This window comes from Pelophylax lessonae (assembly GCF_965119305.1).
Source record: "Pelophylax lessonae genome assembly, chromosome: 3".
Taxonomy (NCBI): domain Eukaryota; kingdom Metazoa; phylum Chordata; class Amphibia; order Anura; family Ranidae; genus Pelophylax; species Pelophylax lessonae.
Window position 1 is genome coordinate 125639138 of NC_138770.1, and position 23853 is coordinate 125662990.

Consider the following 23853-nt stretch of genomic DNA (forward strand, 5'->3'; position numbering starts at 1 on the left):
GGGAGCGGGAGGTGCTACCGGCGACCGGACGATCGGCTGTGCATGGGGGGCTGTACCTGGTGGGGTCTCCTGCCAGGGCCCCACCGGATGAGGGCTTTCCTGCAAGTCAAACACCTCGCAAGATCGCATATGACTGGGTCTCGGCCCCAGTCCCATTGTTCCTCCTTGCCGACAGCCCCCCATTTCGATGGCAAGAGTTTCTGTCTGGAGCGCTGCCCCTCTGGTTCCTGGTATAGTGAGTAAATGTCCCACTCTCCCCCTGGAGGGTTTTGGGGTGGAAGTGGGCCCCTCCATGGAATGGTCGGACCCCCGATTCCGCTCCTTCCCATCAGGCACCCCCTCATCTGTCCAACTATCCTACCCCCCTCCACTTATGCTGGGGCTGTGTGGGTGGTCTGATCCACCTCCTGGGGAGGGCAGGGCGCTGTGCTGCCAATGGGAGCGGGAGGTGCCGCCGGCGACCGGACGATCGGCTGTCCGTGGGGGGGGGCTGTACCTGTTGGGGGGCTCCTGCTGGGGCCCCCCGTCCTGCCTGGGCCTGTCCTTGAGGCCTAGGGATTCCTCCTGGGAGCCTCGTGGTGCCGCCATTTTGTTGTAGCCTTGTGCTTCACTGTATGGCAGCCATGTTTGTGTAGTCCGGTGGCCATTTTGTGTTTTTTTTTTACATAGAAAACAGCAGGGGCCATGTCTGTGGAGCCTTCTGGACGGCGTTTTCAGCGGTGGGAGCCTCTCCTCATCCCCTGGTGCTGACTCCTGGATCCTTTTATTTCCGATTTGCCGCTCATGCAAATTCTCCTGGTTGCTGCGGTGCCTGGTTTCTGGGAGGTGGTGAGTCATTAAAGTCAGACTAAAGTAGAGCAGGGACTAACTTGAAGTCACACAGATATAAATGGTACTCATTGGAGATCATGTGGTATGACTTGTCATGCGACTTTGCAGTCCCAAGTTGCAGGACAAGTTGCACAAGTGTGAAAGGGGCCTAAAGTGTCACTAAACTCAAATCGTAAAAAACTATGAATAAATGCTGTATTGCATGCTGTTCATATTCACTCAGTCACTGTGAAATTTGTTTTCTATATTCTTCCAAAAAATCGGGATGATCCCGCTGTTCTCTATCTCCCCCTCTTGATTATATCCCCAATTCAATTAGGGATTTTGCCGCTGTGGTGGCAACTCTGCACATGCTCTGTTTTTAGTGAGTTTCTATGCTGAGCATTTCCTCCGTATCACATCTGAGCAGCCCATGTGACTATAGAGTCACACATGTGGGCGTATATACAGTGGTAAATGACAGCCCACTCCCTCTTCTCCTCCATGCCCACTAACTAGCTTAACACAATGTGGGTGGGATATTACATGTAGATTAATGGCGGCGTCACCTTCCTCTTATTCTAAGACACAGGCTGGAGGGGCGTGACACAGCCTGTGACTGGCAGAAATTTGCCATGTTATTTCCACAAAATAATACCAAACTTGATTTCAAATATAAATGACAATTTAAAACAGTTTATTCATTGTATTTATTTTTTACTCATTGTTTTTTTTTTAACATGTGATCAGCAGCAGAGGACTAGAAGCTCCTACTGCTTATGTTTCTCTGCAGACAGGCTGGCAGAGAGCTGGGTCATGTAACAACTGTATATCACATAGGAAAAAGGTACTTTTTTTTTTTATTATTATAATAATTACAGTGCCATCATCCATATACAGAAATGGAAGGAACAATGTAAATTAAAAAGTGTGTGTTGAGTATCACTTTAAACCTACAGCCAACAGTTCATATGTATAAAGCAATGTAGCAATATAAGCAACTGTATGTAGACCACGTTAAAATACTATTTACAAATACTGTTAAATCTTCTTAATATACCCTGTTCACTCGATGTTATTTTACCTGTTCAGCACTGCACTGTGGGATTGAGGGGAGAGCAAGCAGGAAGCCTTTGACGCATCCTGCAGATGTCACTGTGGGAATTTTTTTTTTTCGTTTTCCTGTGGCCGCACATAGCAGATTGGCACTGATGTGAGCATGTAGGTTAAAAAAAAAAAGAACAATTCTAACTAAAACACATGGTAGCTCTCATTTACTATGCAAAATAGCATCTGTATTAGTGCAGACTTTGCTGAAATTCAGTTGTATCCACAATCTGTGCAAATCAGTGCTGGATCCGACTCAGTGCTTGATGTATCTAAACTTTGTTTTGGCTATGGCCCTTTCCAGGGCCTTCCTCCCTACAGACAAGTTCCTGACTCTCTGTTCTCATGTGCTTACCATGTAGTCCAGTAAACCACCTGGAGAAAGAATGGTATTTTACCTGGAGGTGTTTTAAGACCTCTGATACAGTAGGGGGGACACCAGATATGAATCGTGTGGCATCCAGGTTCAACAGTATGGACAGATTTGTCGCCAGGACCGATGACCATGGAGCCTTCACAATGAATGCCCTGGTGACTCCATGGGATCAGTTCAATTTAATCTACACTTTTCTTCTGATAACGATTCTTCCTGCTCTGCTTCTCAGGATTGAAAGCAAAGGCACAGGAGGACATGGTACTCAAACTCGATTATTGGCAGACTCTCTGTTGGCCCTACAGGATCAGTCACATCTTTTGTCCTGGGGCTGGATCCTCATCAAGCTTATTGGTTGCTGGCCTTCACAGCATGGCTGTTGAAGCCCAAGGCCTGTGGGAAAGTGATCTATTGAACTCTGTCATTCCTACACTCCCGAAAGCTGGGAAATAACATTTTTGCTAAATGTATCATCACACCCAGAAGGTCTACTTATGTGGTACAAGGTAGGTCTATTTCAGGAAGTACTCTGTGGGATGAATCCTGTTTTTCCTCCAGTCTGGTCTGATTAGCATTCAGCCTTAAGTACTATTACAGGTTACATTTCTGTCATGGCCGGTCTTTTCTACTTGCTCCTCACTCATTGGTAAAGGCCTATGTGCAGTGCATATCTCTAATTGTTCCTCCCATATGCTTCTCAGTGACTCAGTGGGGGCCTCAACTTGGTTTTAATGGTTCTTCAGAAACCGTCTTTTGAACTTTTAAGGTATATTCTCCTGTCTTCCCTCCTCCCTGTCTTCCCTCCTCCCTGTCTTCCCTCTTCCACTAGGCTGCCTTCCTTGATCCCTTCCTAGTGTTATACAGGAATAGGGCTGTCTTGAGGCCTAAGTCCTCTTTTTGTCCCAAGGTAGTATCCTTCTTCCACCCTAACCAAGACATGGTGTGTCCTTACTTATGTCTTGCTCCATAACGTTCCAGGGAGAATGTTCTCCACTATATGGATGTGGTATGTGCTGTGCCCTTCTCTCACCTACAGTTTCCTTTAGACTATCAGGTTTTCCCATCTGTCCTGATGGTTAAGGTACAGGACATTCTCAATCTTGTTCCACCATTGTCAGATGAATTGGAAAAGTCTTTTCTCAAGCCCACAGTCTGAAGGACCAGGTTCCTCATTTTCTCTGACAGTGCTTCATGGGGTTTTCAGCATCAGGCATCTGTTTCCTAGATCTGCAAGGCTTCTACTGGGTCTTCTGTCCAGTTGTTTTGTTCAGTTTTACTAGGGGTAGGTTGCTTCATGCTTTTCTCTGGGTTTTAATCACCTCTGTTTGCCCATTTATTACATGGGCTTGATGGCATTTGTTGCTATGTTGCCCACCTGTCAGTTGCATTGTTTTAGACATCCCAAACATCAAAGACTAAGCCCCTGTGTCCTATAAACTATAATCTTTAATTGGTGTACATTACAGGACATCGGTCCCTCTCCCCTGTCCTTAAGAGTCATACCTTATTGCTTTCTACTAACCTGATGATTGCAGGGAGTGGGAGGGGCTATGCTAGGGCTGTCCTTACAGCTGTGTTTGCCAGTGTCCAATCACCTGAAGGTAGATGAAAAAATCGAGTTACGTAAGACTAATTTCCTATGTCCTGTAATGTGCTCCAAAATAAGGATTTTACAGGTAAGTCAAAAATTAAATTTTATGCATAACGTTTTGTAGCTGACTTTGGTCCAGTCACAAGATTTCTAAATGATGCAGAGAGGGGTGCAACATAAGCACTACACTCTGCTGTATTAAACCCACTACTGACATAGGAGGAAGTGAAAAAAGAGCTGGAAATGTTATGTAATCAGCCAGAAGACTAGACCAGGATTGAAGAGAATTTAAAAAAAAAGCAGCGTGGATCAAGAGACCAAGGTGAGGGTAGGGCATTGTTAAAAAAAAAAAAAAAAAAAAAATTCCTCCTATGCCTATCCAGTCCTACGGTAAGCACTAAAGGTTAGAGGGCCATTTGGCCTTACCTAGTTACGCCTTGTGCAACGTGCAGTAGCCTAAATCGACAAATCTACAATCATCCTATGTTCATCTGCACAGGTATAAACCAGGTGAACTTGAAATCTATTTTTTATAGCATACTATTTTGGGAGAAGCAAGCTGAAGCTAGGACCTAATATTTCCAGAGGAGTGGATTATATCAGTCCACCTGAAGCGGTATAAACTGCTTTATGAAATCTCATTGGTTGTCTAGCATTATGTATATGAATGTGTTGTTAGCGCTACCTTATAATACATTTATAATTTATATTTAAAAATAAAAAATCAGTACGGACGACACATAGGGGTTGATTTACTAAAACTGTAGAGTGCAAAATCAGGTGAAGCTGTGCATGATAGCCAATCAGCTTCCAATTTCAGCTTGTTCAAAACTAACTTTGACAAAAAAAAAAAAACTGGAAGTTGATTGGTTTCTATGCTGAGCTGCACCAGATTTTGCACTCTTCAGTTTTAGTAAATTAAGCCCATAGAGACAAACATTGGTTTTAGACTACCAGGGTATTCATTATACTACTCTTTATACATTAAATGTCTTCAGTTTTTCGCTGCTGCTCAGTTGCTTTGCCTGTGCTAAGTGTTTCTGTCAATATAAAACATGTTTTCTTGGACTGTAGGCATTTCTGCTTTCATATGACACCACTGTGTATCCATGTTATGTCACTAAGGACCCCAGATGCTTGGCCAAACAAGACTATGTAGTGCGGGTTTTACATTTAGGAGGAAAAAAAAAATAATTGGCCTGAAAATGTGACAGCAGTGGATGGAATAACAGCACGATAGTCAGTTACTTATTGTTTAAGACATAAATGTCTTATAATATGTCGAAATTAGCACACTTGAGACTTTTACGTTTTAATGGAGCTGATCACATTGGTGTAACAGAAGCTTGGCGCTTGTTTGACAGATGAGTTCCAGACAACTTTAAATGGAGGAATTAGTAATGTACTTAAAGGGGATGTCCGCCAAAATTATAGTTAACATTTCTGAATGTTTTCAGTCTTTAAAACAGGTAATTGACTCTCTTTATTCATTTGCTATTTGGCAACATAATGCTTTTTTTTATTATTATTATTATTACTGTGCCAGATTTTTATCCAGGCAGCTTGGTTGCTATGTAAGAGGGATTTTGGCGGCCTGTGACCCGAGAATGTATGAGATTCACTGTTGCTGATCTCCGGCTGAACCAACTTTTCAAATATAGTGTGGATCTTTGTAACATTAAGCATGATTGGTTGGCATTTAATGTTGTTTGGAGCTCATTTGCCAGGTTGGACAGATACTAGACTAGAAAATCTCCAGTCCCCTTGCTAGCCCCTAGAACAGGGATATGCAAACTGTGGCCCTCCAGCTATTGCAAAACTACAAGTCCCATCATGCCTATGCCTCTGGATGTCATGCTTGTGGCTGTCAGTCTTGCTAGGCCTCATGGGATTTGTAGTTCTGCAACATCTGGAGGGCCACAGTTTGCATATCCCTGCCCTAGAATATTCTAAGTGGAACCCAAGGTGTTTACAGCTTGGTGCAGAGATCATGTCTGAAGCTGCTTGTACGTGCGCAGTAACTTTACAGACTTATCAGGGACCTTACTCCAACAAATACAGGAATCAAGTGATATATTATATATACAAAGTACCATATACACCAATCAGCCATAAATTTATGACCACCCACCTAATATTGAATAGTTCCCGCTTTGCCGCTGAAATAGCCCTGACCCATCGAGGCATGGATGCCACTAGACCTCTGAAGGTATGCTGTGGTATCTGGCACCAAGCCTTCAGTAGAAGTTGGACTTGTTTTTCCAGCCCATCCCACAGATGCTCGCTTGGTTTGAAATCTGGAGAATTCAGAGGCCAAGTCAACACCTTAAACTTATTATGTGCCTTAAATCATTCTTCTTTCCATGAAGGCGGGTGCTTGGTCAGCAACAATGTTTGGGTAGGTGGAATGTGTCAAGTTACATCCACATGAATGGCTGGACCCAAGTTTTCCCAGCAGAACATTGCCCCAAACTTTGCACCCTCACCCTGAATCCTGGTGCCCTCTCTTTCCCCGGGTAAGCGACGCACATGTACCCAGCAGACCACGTGGTGTAAACCTGGTTTTCCTGGCTCCTCCATCCAGCCGAGTGCCCCCATAGCAAGCAATTTGCTATAGAGGACCTGTGCGAGCTCAATCCTAAGCCAGGCTCTATGTGTCCATTGACAGAGGGCTAGTACATTTTTGGTTTAATATGAACCTGGCTTTAAAGCAGAAGTGAGGTAGGGTACCCAGCTGCACTTACCATGATGTGCAATTATGCCCATGGGAGAGACAAGGCTGTCCTCTGCTAGGTGGCTGGCTGTCATGCTGCATACTCTAGAGATTTACTCCATTATTTTTGAAGCCATTTATTTTCATTTTGATTAGAATAGGGAATAGTTAAAAACCCTGTCAGGTTAGCATGTTTTTCTTTTTTTTTTATTGGCCATCTTTGTCACATTGAAAAGATTTCCCTTTGCTTCATGTCCAGTAGATACATAGAGAAGTTAACCAAAATCCCTCCAAAGTAAGGTAAATTCCCTCTTAGACAGTTGCCAGCAGATTAAATGTCCTAACTGGAAGAGTTCCCCTTAATTTTTATTCTGGTGACAAATCAAGATTTTAAATTACTTCCAGTCCCGGTAACAATGGTCACCAAGACAAATAGACAGGATACACACAAACAAAGAAAAACTGACAGAGGTTCTAACCCATCAACAATGTAGAAAAAGGGTTTGATTTTAGATACACTCTGACTTTGAAGGGTTCTCATATCCTTTGAGCCTCATACCTTTAATAAAAATGTAGCCTTCTCTAACTTGTTGCAGCTGGCAATTATATCCCACTGGCCTTTTGCTTGGACACAGCTGATCACATGTTAGTCCCGGTTCACACTTGTGCGATGCGGGAAGGCTGCGAATTCGCAGCCTATTCCCGCATCGCAAACGCACATCTGGCAGTTCACACTGCCATATGCGATACGCAGGGGGTGTCAATTAAATGTTAACGACACCCCCAGTTTGATCGCATATCGCAGTGCGATCTGACAGTTCGCACAGGATCGGATCGCACAAGTGTGAACCACTGTGCGATCCGATCCTGATGCGGCTGGAAAAAAGGGTCCTGTGCTTCCTTTGTGCGGGTGCAGTGCGAATTCAGCCATACAAAGTGTATGGCTGAATTCGCACTGCACATCCGATCGCATGTAATGAAGGAGCAGTGCGCTCCGATATTATATGCGTTTTCCGCACTCGCAAGAGTGTGAACCGGCGCTTAAAGAGCTGCTGATTGGCTCTTTACTTCAATAAGTGATCAGCAGTGTGCGGAAGACACTGCAATCACATAGCGTGCTGCCCGTGCCCAGCAATGCGGCTAGCGCGATCAGGGGAGACTGTCCTATGGTGGCCTTCCAGAACTAGCCAGCCGCCCTGTTAATGTAATTCAGCTATAGCACAGTCAGCAAGTGGTTAATTCAGATATCCCTTTATATAGTATGACATGTGAGACTAGGAGGTGCCCAAAAAAATTAGCAAAATCATGGTCCAGATGGGTTGATTCAGATGCAACGGTGGCTGAGAACCCCTGAAGCAGAATGCTGATGATGTCTGTGTATCAGAACAGAGGTGATGTGTATAGTTTGAGGACTGAGATGGGCAATAACTCAGTTTCTTCTCTTTGTTTTGTTTTAATTGGTAGCACTGTTTAGTGCAGTTTTTGTACCTTTTGTAACAAAGGAAATAATATTTAATGAAAGGAGAAAAAAAAACAGTGCTATAAGTAACAGAGACAGCTTTGATGTGTGGTACTCAATTTGGACATACACTGTATTGCCAAAAGTATTGGGACGCCTGCCTTTGCACGCACATAAACTTTAAGGGCATCCCAGTCTTAGTCCATAGGTTTCAATATTGAGTTGGCTCACCCTTTGCTGCTATAACAGCTTCAGCTCTTGGTATAGGAGTGTGTGTATATTAATGTTTGACCATTTTTCCAGAAGTGCCTTTGTGAGGTGAGGCACTGATGTTGGGCGAGAAGGCCTGACTCGCAGTCTCCGCTCTAATTCCCAAAGGTGTTCTATCATGTTGAGCTCAGGCCAGTCAAGTTCCTCCACCCAAAAACTGGCTCATCCATGTGTTTATAGACCTTGCTTTGTGCACTGGTGTGCAGTCATCTTGGAATAGGAAGGGGCCATCCCCAAACTGTTCCCACAAAGTTGGGAGCATGAAATTGTTCAAAATGTCTTGGTATGCTGATGCTTTAAGAGTTCCCTTCACTGGAAATAAGGGCCCAACCCCTGAAAAACAACCCCACACCATTATCTCCCCTCCACCAAATGATTTGGACCAGTGCACAAAGCAAAGTCCATAAAGACACGGATGGGAAAGTTTGGGGTGGAGGAACTTGACTGGCCTGCACAGAGTCCTGACCTCAACCCAAAGGAAATCCTTTCAGATGAATTGGAACGGAGACTGTGAGCCAGGCCTTCTCGCCCAACATCAGTGCCTGACTTTACATATGCGCTTCTGGAAGAATGGTCAAACATTCCCATAGACACACTCCTAAACTCTGTGGACAGCCTTCCCAGAAGAGTTTAAGCTGTTATAGCTGCAAAGAGTGAGCCAACTCAATATTGACCCCTACCGACTAAGACTGGGATGCCATTAAAGTTCATGTGCATGTAAAGGCAGGCGTCCCAATACTTATGGCAATCTAATGTATGTTACTCTTTCCTTTGCTTGTGTATTTTAATTTATATATATATATATATATATATATATATATATATATACATACCAGGAGTACCTTGTCCAACTGTATTTTCTCTTTTGTTTATCAACGGACACAGCTACATAAATCATAACTACTGTGTTATATTGCCTCCTCCAGGAGTAGGACTAGGCAGAACAAAAAGCGCTTAAGTACACCCATGGGCCGTCCTCAGATGGCATATAACCCCCCTCTCTGCTCTAGGTTTTCAGTCAGCCAGTGAACGCGTGCAGACCACAGCTATGCTTAGGTCAGCCACGACATGGCCTCACAGACAAAGGCTGGCCCACAAGTTAAATGTCTCGCAGGGTCGCATATGGCCGGGCACTGGTCCGAGTCACAGCGTTTCCTTGGCCAAAAGCTCCCCCTTTTCGGTGGCGAGGAGTTCTGTCTGGAGCGACACCTGCACAATGGATCAGTAAGTACAGTTCCTGCTCTCCCCTTGGACCCAGATGCCCTCCAGGGATGGTCAGACCTGCCTACAGGCTCCCTGCTTCCATCCTAAAGTCCCTCAGTGAGCTGGGCTTTCCCCCTCTTTCCTGCAGGCTATTGGGGGTCCCGGGGCAGAAGACACAGCGGAGACCCCTGGGGTCTCCCCCACCACCCCCCCTCTGTAAAGGTCCTAGGGTAGTGTGTGTTCTGCCCTGGTAGTATGGAGGAGTATCAGTATAGGAGACCCCTATTCATGCTCTACTGGTTGGTGCAGTGTAGGTATAGTGCAGGGCGGGTCCCAGTACAGAGAGCAGTGCAGAGTGCAGGGCGGAGTCTCCCCCAATGTATTCCCTGCCTGGGAAGTACAGTACCTTCGGGGGGGTCCCCTTGCATAGGGTATAAGGCGCAGCAGTGCAGAGGGCGCAGGGAAGATTCTGGCAGCATGCATTCCATGTCTCGAGCTGCCAGTGGCCATGTTGGAGAAGTCTGAGGACGTCACAGTGACCATTTTCCCTTGGTCCTGCGAGACACTGGAGACGGCCGAAGCCTCGTGGGGATGCCGAAGCTCATTCCTGGTGTTGCTGGGTCCAAATTGTGGTGCTCCTCCGGCTAGTAGGGGGGTCCCTGTGTATCTCGCACTATGCTGATAGGTACCCAGCAGTCACTTAAGTCACATAAGTCACCTTGCACACCAAGGATATTTCCTTATCTGCCTTGTTTTGTCAGGTTTACTGTGGGAACAACCAAAGTTACCCTTTGTGGTACTTAGACGTTTTGCAGTACATTACCCTTTTGAGGAATCACTTTCAAAAAAGTGGACTAGTCCACCAGTGGTGGACCCTCTGGTTTCCAGGTTGAATAGAGCAACCATGATCCCAGTAGTGGAATTGCCAGCCTATAAAGACCCAGCTGAAAGAAAAGCGGAGGCTATGGCATGCAGCATGTTTACTATGGCTGGTTCGGCATTGCTGTGAGTCTTAGCGTCAGCCCTGGTGTCTCAGACCCTAACTGAATAGGCCAAGCTTTTGCACCAGGGCCTGGGGGGGTGAGCAGGTTCCCCCTGCTTATGTTGATTTATCGGACCAGTTGGTCCAAGGGCTACAGTTTATTTGTGATGCAGCTCCTGTACTGCTACTCTGGATGACATCATTAAGGGTCTCAAGGGAGGGAAGAGTCGCTTCCTGCGACAATCTAGCAGACGGGGGCCCTCCATCTCAGCTTATAGAAAATTATTTTGTGCTACCAGGACTGCAGACAAGGGAAATAGATCTTTCAAGTCTTCCCCTGTAGGTTCCAAGCAACCTTGGTCTGGTAAGCCTAGAGCAGGCTTTTCCAGACCCACAGACAAGACCCCTTCAGCATGAAGGTCTGCTCTCACCTATTACTGGGGTGGGGGGACATCTTTGCTGGTTTCCGGCCCCCTGGACCTCCTTCGTAAGCATCAAGGGGATCCACGAAATTATTATTTTGGGGTACCAAAAGAGGGGGGCAAAGTTTGTCCATTTTGGGTTTTTTGCCCCTGAATGCTGGTGGAAGGGTGGTCCTTCCTCTGGACAAACTTCAGGAACCACAGGCGGTGATTCACTGGCTACTGTCACTCAGACAGTTTTCTCTCCCGACTTGCATGCAGGTTCTGGGTCTGGTGGTATCCAGCATCAAGACAGTTCTGTCTGCACAGACCTGCATGCAGCTCCTTCAGCAGGTTCGGCTCCATGGGAGAATACCGAAGTTCGTGGCGAGGTCACGGGTTCCTTTGGCAGACGCCGCAGGCATCCTTGGGACACAGTAAGACCAGTACCATCCTCCGCTCAAGCTTCTTCCGTGGTTCCTGCGATGATCTTCCAATCATTCTGGTGGCCGTAAACGTCCCTTGGGGGCTCACTCTCAAAGGAGACCAGTTGTCCCAAGGGCTGATCTACCATCCTGCTTTACAGTCGCTGGTTTTAATGGCTTAGCTATTGAAAGCCCGGTACTGAGGGATAGAGGTTTGTCTGGGTCTCTGATCCCTACTATGGTGAAGGCGAGGAAGTCGACTTCCAGCAAGATATACCATCGTACGTGGAAAGCGTATATTTCTTGGTGCGAGTTGATTGGCGATCATCCTCAGTCCTTTTCTGTTTCTTGGATCTTAGCCTTTCTTCAACAGGGCGTTGAGCAGAAGTTGGCCTTACCATCAAGGGCCAGATGTCTGCCTTAGCAATCTTCTTTCAGCGACCCCTAGCCATGCACTCTATAGTTCGTACTTTTATTCAAGGGGTTCAACGTGTGCCTCCACCTGTACAGTCTATTTTGCCACTGTGGGATTTAAACTTAGTGCTTTTGGTTCTCCGGAAACCCGTTTTGAGAATATTCGGGAGATTCCCTTGTCTACATCGTCCCAGAAAGTGGCATTCTTGGTGGCTATTACATCGGCCCGCAGGGTTTTGGAAGTTGGTGGCGGCACTATCCTTTCGTAGTCCCTTTTTAGTGGTCCATAGAGATAAAGTGGTTCTTCGTCCCTGTCCATCATTCCTGCCCAAATTGGTCTCTGACTTACATTTGAAAGAAGACAATTGGGTGTATTTACTAAAAGCAAATCCACTGTGCACTACAAGTGCACTTGGAAGTGTAGTCACTGTAGATCTTATGGGGACATGCAAGAGAAATAAAAACAGCATTTTTGCTTGCACATGATTGGATGATAAAAATCAGCAGAGCGTCCCCTCATTTCAGATATTCCCCTCAGATCTACCTCGACTGCACTTCCAACTGTACTTGCAGTGTACAGTGATTTGCCTTTAGTAAATAAACCCCATTGTGTTGCCTTCCTTGTGTCCCAAGCCGGCTCATCCCAAGGAATTTTCTTTGCATACCTTGGATGTGGTTCAGGGGACTCGGGTGTATCTGGCAGCTACGGAGTCCTTTCGGAGGTCAGACTCGCTTTTTGTGGTTACAGATGGACCAAGGAAAGGGCTGGCGGCTTCTTCGGCTACCATCTTCAGATGGATCAGACAGACGGTTACTTTTTTTTTTTTTCACTTTTTTTTTTTTTAGATGGGGCTCCTGTGACCCGGTTAGGGCTCCTGTGTCCTGGTTAGGGCTCTTGTGTTTAGCCTTGGGTTATTTTCCCTGAACCTCATTTTCCTTTTTGCACTACGTCCCAGTAGTTTTGATTTATGGAGTGCTGTGTCTATCGATGAGTGAAAGAGAAAATTGGATTTTATACTCACCATAAAATTAATTTCTCTTAGTTCATTGACAGACACAGCACACACCCCTCTAAGGAATTGTGATACTTCTAATACTGCTTGCTACTAAACTTAATACCTAGAGCAGAGAGGGGCACATGGGCGTAGCCAAGGGGTTGTTGTTCTGCCTAGTCCTATAACCCAGTAGTTATAATTTATGGAGTGCTGTGTCCGTCGATGAACTCAGAGAAATGGATTTTACGGTAAGTACAAAAATCTAATTTTTAACACTACAGGTTGTGGGTTGCTATCTAATGTATATATTGTATATGGCTTCTTATGTGAGATATGTTTTTTATTTATCCAGTTTTGTGATATGCATATTGTGCAATGTACCTTGTTTACATACGCCAATAAAATCTTTATTAAAATGGGATGGGGATGAAGGGACGGGTGAATATAAAAAAAAGTGGGGAAGGAGGAAGGGGTGAAAGAGCCAAAGGCAGGTGGGTGGGAAGGAAAGGGGAGAATGGCTATGGAATGCCACACATCTCTTACACTGGTAGGAAACAAAGCTTCACAATTCATAGCAGCTTACTTGGACATCCAGGGGAGCCAGCCTTATCATACTTTTAAGTTAAGGGCAGCCACAAATAATATAGGTAAGTTTATACATCAGCACTGCAGCACTGATGATGGCCTCTCAGAGCTGTAGAGGTCCATTTACACAAATGTTCATTCTTAGCCGTAGTAATATACTATATATATATTATATAAAAATCGTTAGATTAGAAAGGAGTTCACAGGAAGGGTGTGTGAAGATATAGATGTCTACATCTTCACACACTCTTCATGTGAACTCCTTTCTAATCTAAGAATTTTTATATGGACTTTTTTTGATTCATTGTTATGCACATCATATTGATTTCAGTTATTTTATTGTTAGCCCTACACGTTTATGCACATTTTGTTTGGATTTTTCTATAGGTCTGTGTATGCGGCTTCTTTTTTTTTTTTACAGAAATTCATCTGATTTTATCACTATTGAGTTTTCATTCCTAGTGCAGAAATTCCCCTTGTTTTATATATATATATATATATATATATATATATATATATATTATACTAATATCTAATTTTGTCTAGTTTATTTTATCTTTGGAGGAGATAATCAGCTTAAAGCACACAAAGCAGTCATCCCAGCCTTCCCTATACAAGGCTGGGATGTCAGTCTTCCAGAGATGCCACAGACACTCAATCTTCTAGGAGTCAGTACAGTGAAGGGCAGCATATAAGGCAGAGAGAAGCTTACATAGGTCCCCTTGAGCCAACAACTCTTCTATGGGGTCAGCTTGAAGGACTGGCGTATGCGGAAACTGGGATCTGGCAGCATGCCGTAATTGGAAATACCTAAACAACATCTAACCAGGTAACCAAAACATCTGAGATAGTTGGGGAAAAGATAGCAGAGAACCAGCTGGGCGTGGTCTTGAAACCTTATTTTGCCTACACCTGGCGATCTGGAATGACACGAAAATGGGCCAAGGAGAGATTCCCCCCTCAATTATTTGCCCTAAGGAGCCAACGCCTAGCCACCACCCAGACCTGCATAGTGGCCCTAGTGGGACACAGTAGCACACCATAGGCCCCCTAATCCCTCAGATTACGGACTTCAGAGAGGAAGCCCAGGAAGGCAGCCTCCAAATAAACAGCTGCATTAGAACAGGAATGAGCAATCCACCAATGAACTGTAACTAGAATCGCCGTCCAAACATAAACATGGAAATTAGGAAGAGCCAGACCTTCCCAGCAAGGCTGGAGATTCAGACTGTCCCAACTTTTTGAGAAGTGTTGCTGCCATCAATTTCAAAGTTACCTTATTTTTTCATAAAATGTTACATTTTCTAAGTTTACACATTTGATAAGTTTTCTATTTTCTGTTGCAAAAGAAAAATAGGTTTATAAAGTTTGCACATCATTGCATTTTGTTTTCATGTATATTTTATACAATGTCCCAACTTTTTTGGAATTGGGTTTGTAATTCTAGTAAATAAAGCTAATTTTTAATGTACTGTGCTGTAATGCTTGATGAATTTCAAGCTGTATCCAGCCATTTGCAAAAGTCACATTTTGGTGGGACTTAACCATTAGGGAAAAAGGTTTAATACACACATATTTGAGGCATAGTGATTTATGATTCACTGGCCGTCATTAATCCCAGAAATTCTACAGCCATCATTTTGTGACCCAGTATTTGAGAGGAAGAGGATGTACTTTTTCTTACAAAAAAAGAAAATTACGGACCCTAAGTGCTTTCGTTTTATTGCATTTTCCCAGGAATACACCATTCAATTATTCAAACAATTAAAAGGACTTTCTGTTAAATACTTAGAATATTTTTTGTTTTGTTTATTGGAACCAATTAGGCTTTAAAGTGAACCATATTAAAAGAAAAGATCATACAAACCACTTATTGTATCTTGTGCCTGATTAATCCTTAAAATGTTTTTAAAGGTACCTCGTTCCTATGGGTTTGTACAATGTGACATATAAAATAACTAAAAGCTCCCTAATAGTGTAGGTAACCTATACTATGAATAGTGAGAAAAAGTATGTAAGGGGCGCTATTAAAAATAAACCAATGACCTATCAACTTGCAGTAATAAACATATGATGACAAAGAATGCAATAATTGAAACATAGACAAATAATACCATGGCTTATTCAGAAAGTGCAACACATTAACCAAAGTGGTAAAAAAATGTCCTCTGGAACAGTTCATATAGTCTTCAATATTAAGTCTTCAGTAAAGTAAGATGTGGGAAACCATCACCAGCTTAGTACATATCCAAAAATACCCCAAAGTGCTCAGGGGGATGTGCTACTCAACAGAAGCCCATGAGCCCTTTAGCTAAAAAAAAAGGTTCAAATGGTGCTTAAGTGGTTGAGTCATGGATCCTGTTTGGTTACTCCCTGAAGTGGATCAAGAATATCTCCTCCTCTTCACCATAAAATCACATTAAAATGAGACAAAGGGGAACCAATAGTGTGATACCGTTTATTATAAAATAATATAAAAACATGAAAATGCCTGCTTACATGTAGATTGCCCGCAGTCCTTAGTACCGGGTTTAGGCACCAACACATGTAAGCAGGCATTTTTAGAGAATACCCAAACAGGATCCACGACTCAAACACTTAAGCGGCAATCGACCCTCTTTTTAGCTAAAGGGGTCATGGTCTTCTGATGAGTAGGACATCCTACTGAGCACTTTGAGGTGTTTTTGGATTTGTGCTAAGCTTGTGATAGTCTCCCACATCTTACCATATTGAAGACTTAATATTGAAGACTATATGAACTGTTCCAGAGGACATTTTTTTTATCACTTTAGTTAATGTTTTGCACAATCAATTTAGTACTTAACACTTTATGAATATGCCATGGTATTATTTATATATGCTCCAATTATTGAATCCTTAAAATGCAAGGAATACCTGAGCCATAGCATGCATTATATTTACATACATAGTTACATACTTTGTGAGGTTAAAAAAAGACATCAGTCCACCCAGTTCAACCTATGATGTGTGTGTGTGTTTGCTGTTAACCGTACATTGTATACCCCTTTATGGAAGAGAATGCCACATCCTTTCTGCTCTGACCATAAAGAACCCCTTACGTATTTTAAGGTTAAACCGTTTTTCTTCTAGTTTTAATGAGAGGCCACGTGTCTTATTGTATTCCCTTTCTCTATATAGTTTGTTCCTTATGCTAGGGTCATCACCTGTACAATATTTGTACATTGATATCATATCCCCCCTCAAGCGTCTCTTCTCCACAGAGAATAAGTTCAATGCTTGTAGTCTTTCCTCATAGCTGATGTCCTCCATTCCCCTAATTATTTTTGTTGCCCTTCTGCATGCCACTGCCAAGTCTATTGTCCACTAGTACCCCCAGGTCCTTTTCCTTTTTAGATTTACCCAGAGGTTCCCCCACTAGTGAGTAGCTTGCTTTTGTGTTTCTGATGCCCAAGTTTAGGCACCAACACATGTAAGCAGGCATTTTTAGAGAATACCCAAACAGGATCCACGACTCAAACACTTAAGCGGCAATCGACCCTCTTTTTAGCTAAAGGGGTCATGGTCTTCTGATGAGTAGGACATCCTACTGAGCACTTTGAGGTGTTTTTGGATTTGTGCTAAGCTTGTGATAGTCTCCCACATCTTACCATATTGAAGACTTAATATTGAAGACTATATGAACTGTTCCAGAGGACATTTTTTTTATCACTTTAGTTAATGTGTTGCACAATCAATTTAGTACTTAACACTTTATGAATATGCCATGGTATTATTTATATATGCTCCAATTATTGAATCCTTAAAATGCAAGGAATACCTGAGCCATAGCATGCATTATATTTACATACATAGTTACATACTTTGTGAGGTTAAAAAAAGACATCAGTCCACCCAGTTCAACCTATGATGTGTGTGTGTGTTTGCTGTTAACCGTACATTGTATACCCCTTTATGGAAGAGAATGCCACATCCTTTCTGCTCTGACCATAAAGAACCCCTTACGTATTTTAAGGTTAAACCGTTTTTCTTCTAGTTTTAATGAGAGGCCACGTGTCTTATTGTATTCCCTTTCTCTATATAGTTTGTTCCTTATGCTAGGGTCATCACCTGTACAATATTTGTACATTGATATCATATCCCCCCTCAAGCGTCTCTTCTCCACAGAGAATAAGTTCAATGCTTGTAGTCTTTCCTCATAGCTGATGTCCTCCATTCCCCTAATTATTTTTGTTGCCCTTCTGCATGCCACTGCCAAGTCTATTGTCCACTAGTACCCCCAGGTCCTTTTCCTTTTTAGATTTACCCAGAGGTTCCCCCACTAGTGAGTAGCTTGCTTTTGTGTTTCTGATGCCCAAGTGCATTACTTTACATTTTTCAACATTAAACCTCATCTGCCATGTAGTTGCCCACCCCATTATTTTGTTCAGGTCTGCTTGTAAGGTTTCTACATCCTGTATAGAAGATATTGGCATGCTTAGTTTAGTATCATCCGCAAATACCGAGATTGTGCTGGATATCCCCTCCTCTAGGCTGTTTATGAATAAATTAAACAGGATTGGTCCCAGGAAAGAACCTTGGGGGACCCCACTTTCCACACCCGCCCAATCTGAGTACTCCCCATTTATCACCACCCTCTGGACTCTCCCCTGGAGCCAGTTCTCTATCCAGATACTCACCCTATGGTCCATACCTATGCACCTTAGTTTGAACAGTAAGCATTTGTGGGGAACTGTGTCAAATACCTTTGCAAAGTCCAGATACACCACATCCACAGGCTTTCCTTTGTCTAGAGGGCAACTCACTTCATCATAGAATGTTAATAGATTGGTCTGGCAAGAACGATTTTTCCTGAATCCATGCTTATTACTACTAATAATACCGTTTTCATTTCTAAAGTCTTGTATGTAGTCTCTTAACATCCCCTCACAAATCTTGCAGACTACTGATGTTAGGCTGACCGGCCTATAGTTACCCGGGATATATCTCGGCCCTTTTTTAATTATTGGTACCACGTTGGCTTTTTTCCAATCAGCTGGGACCATACCCGTCTGTAGACTATCCTTAAAGATCAGGAATAATGGTCTGGCTATCACCTGGTTGAGCTCTTTAAGAACCCTCGGGTGCAAGCCATCCGGTCCCAGTGATTTATTTATGTTAAGTTTCTCTAGTTTAGTTCTAAGTTTATCTTCTGTTAGGCAATTTATTTAACACTTTCGCCTTCTCTCTGTCCTCTGTGGCCAGCTTCCCTTCATCGTCTTTTATGGGGCCAATGTGTTCTTGCCTCCCTTTCTTACTATTTATATACTTAAAGAATTTCTTGGGGTTTTTTTTTTTAACTCTCTTCCGCTATATGTCTCTCGTGTTCTATTTTAGCCACCTTGATTTCGCCTTTACATTTCTTATTGCACTCTTTGTAATTCTTGAATGCTGCAAATGACCCCTCAGCCTTGTATTTTTTGAAGGCCTTTTCTTTAGTATTAATATGCATTTTTATGTTGGAGTTTAGCCACCCAGGGTTTAGTTTTGCTCTTTTAAATGTATTTCCCTTTGGAATGCACTGGCCAATCCCTTTGTCTAGTATGCTCTTAAAGCACTCCCATTTTTCCTCCACGTTCTTTGTTCCCAGGGTTCTATCCCATTTCATATTGTCTAGTAAAGAGCACAGTTTAGGGAAGTTGGTTCTTTTGAAATTCAGTGTCCTTATATTACCCTTGTGTTTCCTATTACTATGATTAATACTGAAACGAATTGACCTATGGTCACTGTTTCCTAAGTTGCCCCGTAATTTCTATATTTAGCGTTGTTCTGTGTGTCTGTAAAAACTATGCTTAGAGTAAGAATGGTCTATAATGCTGGGTAAGTCAGATTAAATGCATGGAATTTAAAATTCTAAATTAAATATTCTGTTAACCTTCTCCAGTGAAGCCAAGCAAGTGGCACTTTAATAATTGACTCTTGTCAAGATTAGAAGGTTAGATAGACATTATTGTTGTTGTTTAGTCATTTAGTTGAGTCCGACTCTTCGTGACCTCACGAACCATAGCGCGCCAGGCTTTTCTGTCCTCCACTGCCTCCCAGAGCTTGCCTAACTTCATGTTCATTGTTTCGATGATACTATCTATCCATCTTGTTTTCTGTCATCCTCTTCTGCTTTTTCCTTCATTGTTTCCCAGCATCAGGGTTTTTCCAGTGAGTCCTCTCTTCACATTAGGTGACCAAAGTATTAGAGTTTCAGCTTCATAAACTGTCCATCCAGTGAATATTTAGGGTTAATATTGTCAGGATTGACTGCTTTGATCTTCTTGCCATCCAAGGAAATTTCAAGCGTCTTCTCCAATACCATAGTTCAAAAGCATCAATTCTTTGCGGTTCAACCTTCCTTATGTTCCAAACATTATTATTATTATTATTATTTTTATTATTATAATATTATTATTATTAGACAGTATTTATGTAGCGCCAAGTTTGCGCAGCGCTTTACTATAAAGGGAGACAGTACAGTTACAATACAATGTACAAGAGGTTTAGAATATAATTGGGTGGGACAGGTTGTATAAAAGGTAATAACTGTGAGGGATGAGCTGATGGAAGAAATAAAAGTTTAGTTGTTAGTTGGAGGCAGAATTGAGATATCGTTCCTATGTGTTTCACATGTGATTCGAGTGCAGTGCGATTTCAGCTTATTCATTTGAATGGGCTGAAATCACGGCCTATCACACCAAAAGTAGTGGGTGCTCTACTTTCTAAAGTGCACAGTAACCGATGCAGACAAATGCACGGCGATTGTGACATGCGTTCAGGGTGTCATTAAGTTAACATAGACACCAGCTGCAGACTGAAGTGCGTTTTGAATGTGTTTTGTTCGCACATGGGTTTTGTAGTACATGTCCGGTATTTATCTTGTGACGGAATGCCTGGAACCCAGCATGGGTGCTTGCACCAAACAGTGCCTCCTGCTCTCCAAACCCTTCCAGCAGACCAAGTGCTGATACCGGCCTTTTTACCCCAAGCAGCATACACAGACAAGTTGTTGGGATAGGAACCAAAGGAATTCACTGTTTATTAAACAGAAATACAGGTTTTTATACACTTCAAAAGTAGGTCAGTCACCTCATGAACAATAAAATCAAATATTTACCCAAAACATCACACAATGTTTTGATAACGTGGTAGAGTTCATACCAGAATAATCCCATCATGTGGGAACCTCCAAGATTTAGCCAAACAGAGAGAAACAATAGGTGACTCAATTAACAATGGGAATTCACACATAGGTGGCACACAATGGAAAAGACACACATAACATAAACAGTGATCCCACCCACCTCAGACTGGCCATCACCCATCTTCAACAGTCTATGGGACAAACTCTTACAATGTTCCAGTAGGTGGAATTAATGTATCTATATATATTTCTTGAGGAATATTGTAAAATATTTCTGTCCCAAGTAGGGGGCTTCTCCAACCCAGTCTACAAGAGGGCCACCATATTCCCTGTGACCAATAACCTGTACAAAATTAATATTACACCTTTCCATCCACTCCAGAAGGAACGTTTTAATGTCATATTCAGAGAAATAATCCAAGCCCCCCTTTAGCGTTCATTACGTTGTTATCCATCAATAGAGAATGATCTGCTCTTTCCATGCGCTATAGTCATTGGGTAGGAGGCTTGCCCCTAGTTCTCTCCAAAAGCCCCTGTCCTGGTTGGGTCTGTCACATAGCTCAACTGTAGTCATTGACTAACCAATTATGGTTCATTTAGAATTTCTATTTCAGGGCCAGAACAATGATTTCTGTCTGTTCGTTTTTCTTTTAACAGAACTTATCTTTTATTTGCAGTAAATGCCATGTACATGGGAAGTCAAGAAATGCTAAAGGTCTTAGAGAGAGATAATGACACTATTACGTACAATTTAAACAAGGTAAGCATTTGTTTTCCTTTATTAAAAAGTAGAAGAATGTGTTGTAACTCTTACGTACATTGCTGCATATTACAGAGGTCAAGCAGGAACCAAGAGCCAGAAACCGAGGAATCTGATTGGTTTAGAACTGTATTCAATCATATATGTTCTTCATCTTTCACCAGGGAGTCTCTTTATAAACGTCCTTTTCAAATTCCATTTCGTTACTTAATATTAAAAGTAGCAGTCAGTACACAGAAGCTGCTGTCCTCTGCTAATATTTCTACTGTATTCAGTCCACTTCTGTTGTTCCTAGAGACCAAAATACATTAATTTGGGTACCACCACTTAAATGACTTTTAGCTAGAAGGCCTACACTGTCCCATTCCTTAGCCCTTTGGCATCATATTTTGTTTTCGTATCATTCCCAGAATTTGTATCTCCACTGTAAATTAATCCAGCCTTGATCCCTGTACCCCAGAGAAGTCATTGATAGATTAAAAAAAAGTGAAACAACTAAATTGTGAATACAGTTTAATGAATAATTTTAAAGCAATATTAATATCATGAATACCTTCAAAAGCACATATAAAATCACTCATGCGGAAGACCATATGTATGCTAATTTTACTTCATGATCAATCAAACTGTCTCATATGAGATTCTGCTGAAAAAGAATGTTGATAGCATATACAATATAATTAAAATAATAATCGAAGTAGGGATTACCTTCTGAAATTAGGTGGTACTTGATCCACTTGTTTTATAAAAAAAAGTCCAGGGTATCATTTTTGGAATGATATTGGGAACAATGTACCAGATCTGTTGGACTTACTCCTAAGTACACAGACTTTGGGTCAGAATATATTGGTTTATATATCCAGTTATCCATGTCAAACTGCAAAAGTTACAAAATAATCTTCAACTGTTCCCAGTCCGGTTAAAGGACTTGCGAGGGGCAGTACACGATTTGCTGTCTCAAGGAGTGATTGTACCGATTCCTATTCAGCAACATTTTCAAGGGTTTTATTCAAACCTGTTCACCGTGCCCAAGAAGGAAGGCAAGGTATGTCCTATCCTGGATCTCAAGGCCCTGAACCACTTTGTGCGGGTACAGAAGATTCAGATGGAATCCATCTGCATGGTAGTGCCGTCACTACACCAGGGAGATCTCGTAGCCTCCATAGATATCAAGGACGCATGTGTACACATCCCTATTTACGCTGGACACCAGCGGTTTCTTCGCTATGTGGTCGCAGAGGAGCATTATCAATTTATGGCATTATCTTTTGGTCTCGCCTCAGCTCCCAGAGTGTTTACCAAGGTCTTATCTTTGCTGCGCCAACGGGGGATTGTAGTACTGGGGTACCTAGATGATCTCCTGTTTAGAGTGGGGTCTCCTTCAGTCTTGTTGGGGAATCTGATGGTCTCTGTCAGAACTCTGCAGGATTTCGGTTGGAACATCAATTTCAAGAAATCCGTGCTGACACCTGTCTTGAGACTGGATTATCTGGGCATGACTCTGGATTCAGCCTTGGCCAAGGTGTGTATTCCCGCCAGACAAGCTGCAAAAGTTGCAGGAGGTGATTAGGTTGTTGCTGGCGAACAATCTGTCCTCTCTTCGAGTTTGCATGAGGGACTTGGGTCTGATGGTATCAACCTTCGAGGTGGTTCTGTTTGCTCAGTTCCATACTAGACCTTTGCAAAGGGAGATTCTTGTCAAATAGGACAAGGATCCAAAGTCCTTGGACTTTTTGATTTGGTTAAGCCACAACACAAAGTCTGCTCTGTTGTTGTGGATTCAGTCTCCAGCACTATGCCAGGGCAAGTCCTTCCTCCTGTTGTTTTGGACAGTGGTGACCACAGATGGGCTGGGGCGGGGTGCTGGGGAAGCTCTGTGCCCAGGGTACCTGGACAATGGAAGAGTCGAAACTACCGATAAATGTTTTGGAGCTCAGAGCAATAATGCTTTGTCTGAGCCATTGGATGACTCATCTGCAAGATCGTCCGGTTCGTATTCAATCAGACAACACCACGGCTGTGGCTTGCATCAATCACCAGAGGAACACCAAGAGTGTCTTTGAAGCCAAGAAAGTGGGCGAGATTCTGGCCTGGGTGGAAAAATGTATTCCAGCCCTCTCTGCTGTACACATTCCAGGTGTGGAGAACTGGCAAGCGGATTACCTGAGTCGTCAGGTGTTGGATCAAGGGGAGTGGTCCCCACACCCGGAGGGGTTTCATCTCCTGTGTGTTTGGTGGGGGACTCCCAAGGTCGATCTGTTTGCTTCTCGCCTCAACAAGAGGGTTCAGAGATTCTAAGCCAGGTCTCGAGATCCTCTGGCCAACACCACATACGTTCTGGTGGCTCCTTGGGGTCAGTATCGGCTAATTTATGCCTTTCCTCCCTTGAAACTCCTGCTGAGGATTCTGCGCAGGATAGAGGTGGAAGGGATTCCGGTCATTCTGGTGGCTCCAGACTGGCCTCGCCGGTCTTGGTACACAGACCTAGAAAGGTTGGTTACAAAGCTCCTTGGAGACTTCCTCTCAGGGAAGACCTGCTATCTCAAGGTCCAATCTTTCATCCTGCTTTACAGTCACTGGCTTTAACGGCATGGCTGTTTGAAAGCCAGGTGTTGAGA

General features: G+C 43.0%; 1 protein-coding gene across 4 annotated transcripts in view; it reads left to right on the forward strand.

Annotated features, from left to right (window-relative positions):
- Window positions 1-23853, forward strand: part of LDAH (lipid droplet associated hydrolase) — a 458687-nt gene that overhangs the window by 308613 nt on the left and 126221 nt on the right. For all 4 annotated transcript variants that reach the window (XM_082249859.1, XM_082249861.1, XM_082249860.1 and 1 more), the window contains exon 6: window positions 21153-21235. In XM_082249859.1, coding sequence (XP_082105985.1) covers window positions 21153-21235 — 83 coding nt within the window. The remainder of the gene's footprint in view (window positions 1-21152; window positions 21236-23853) is intronic.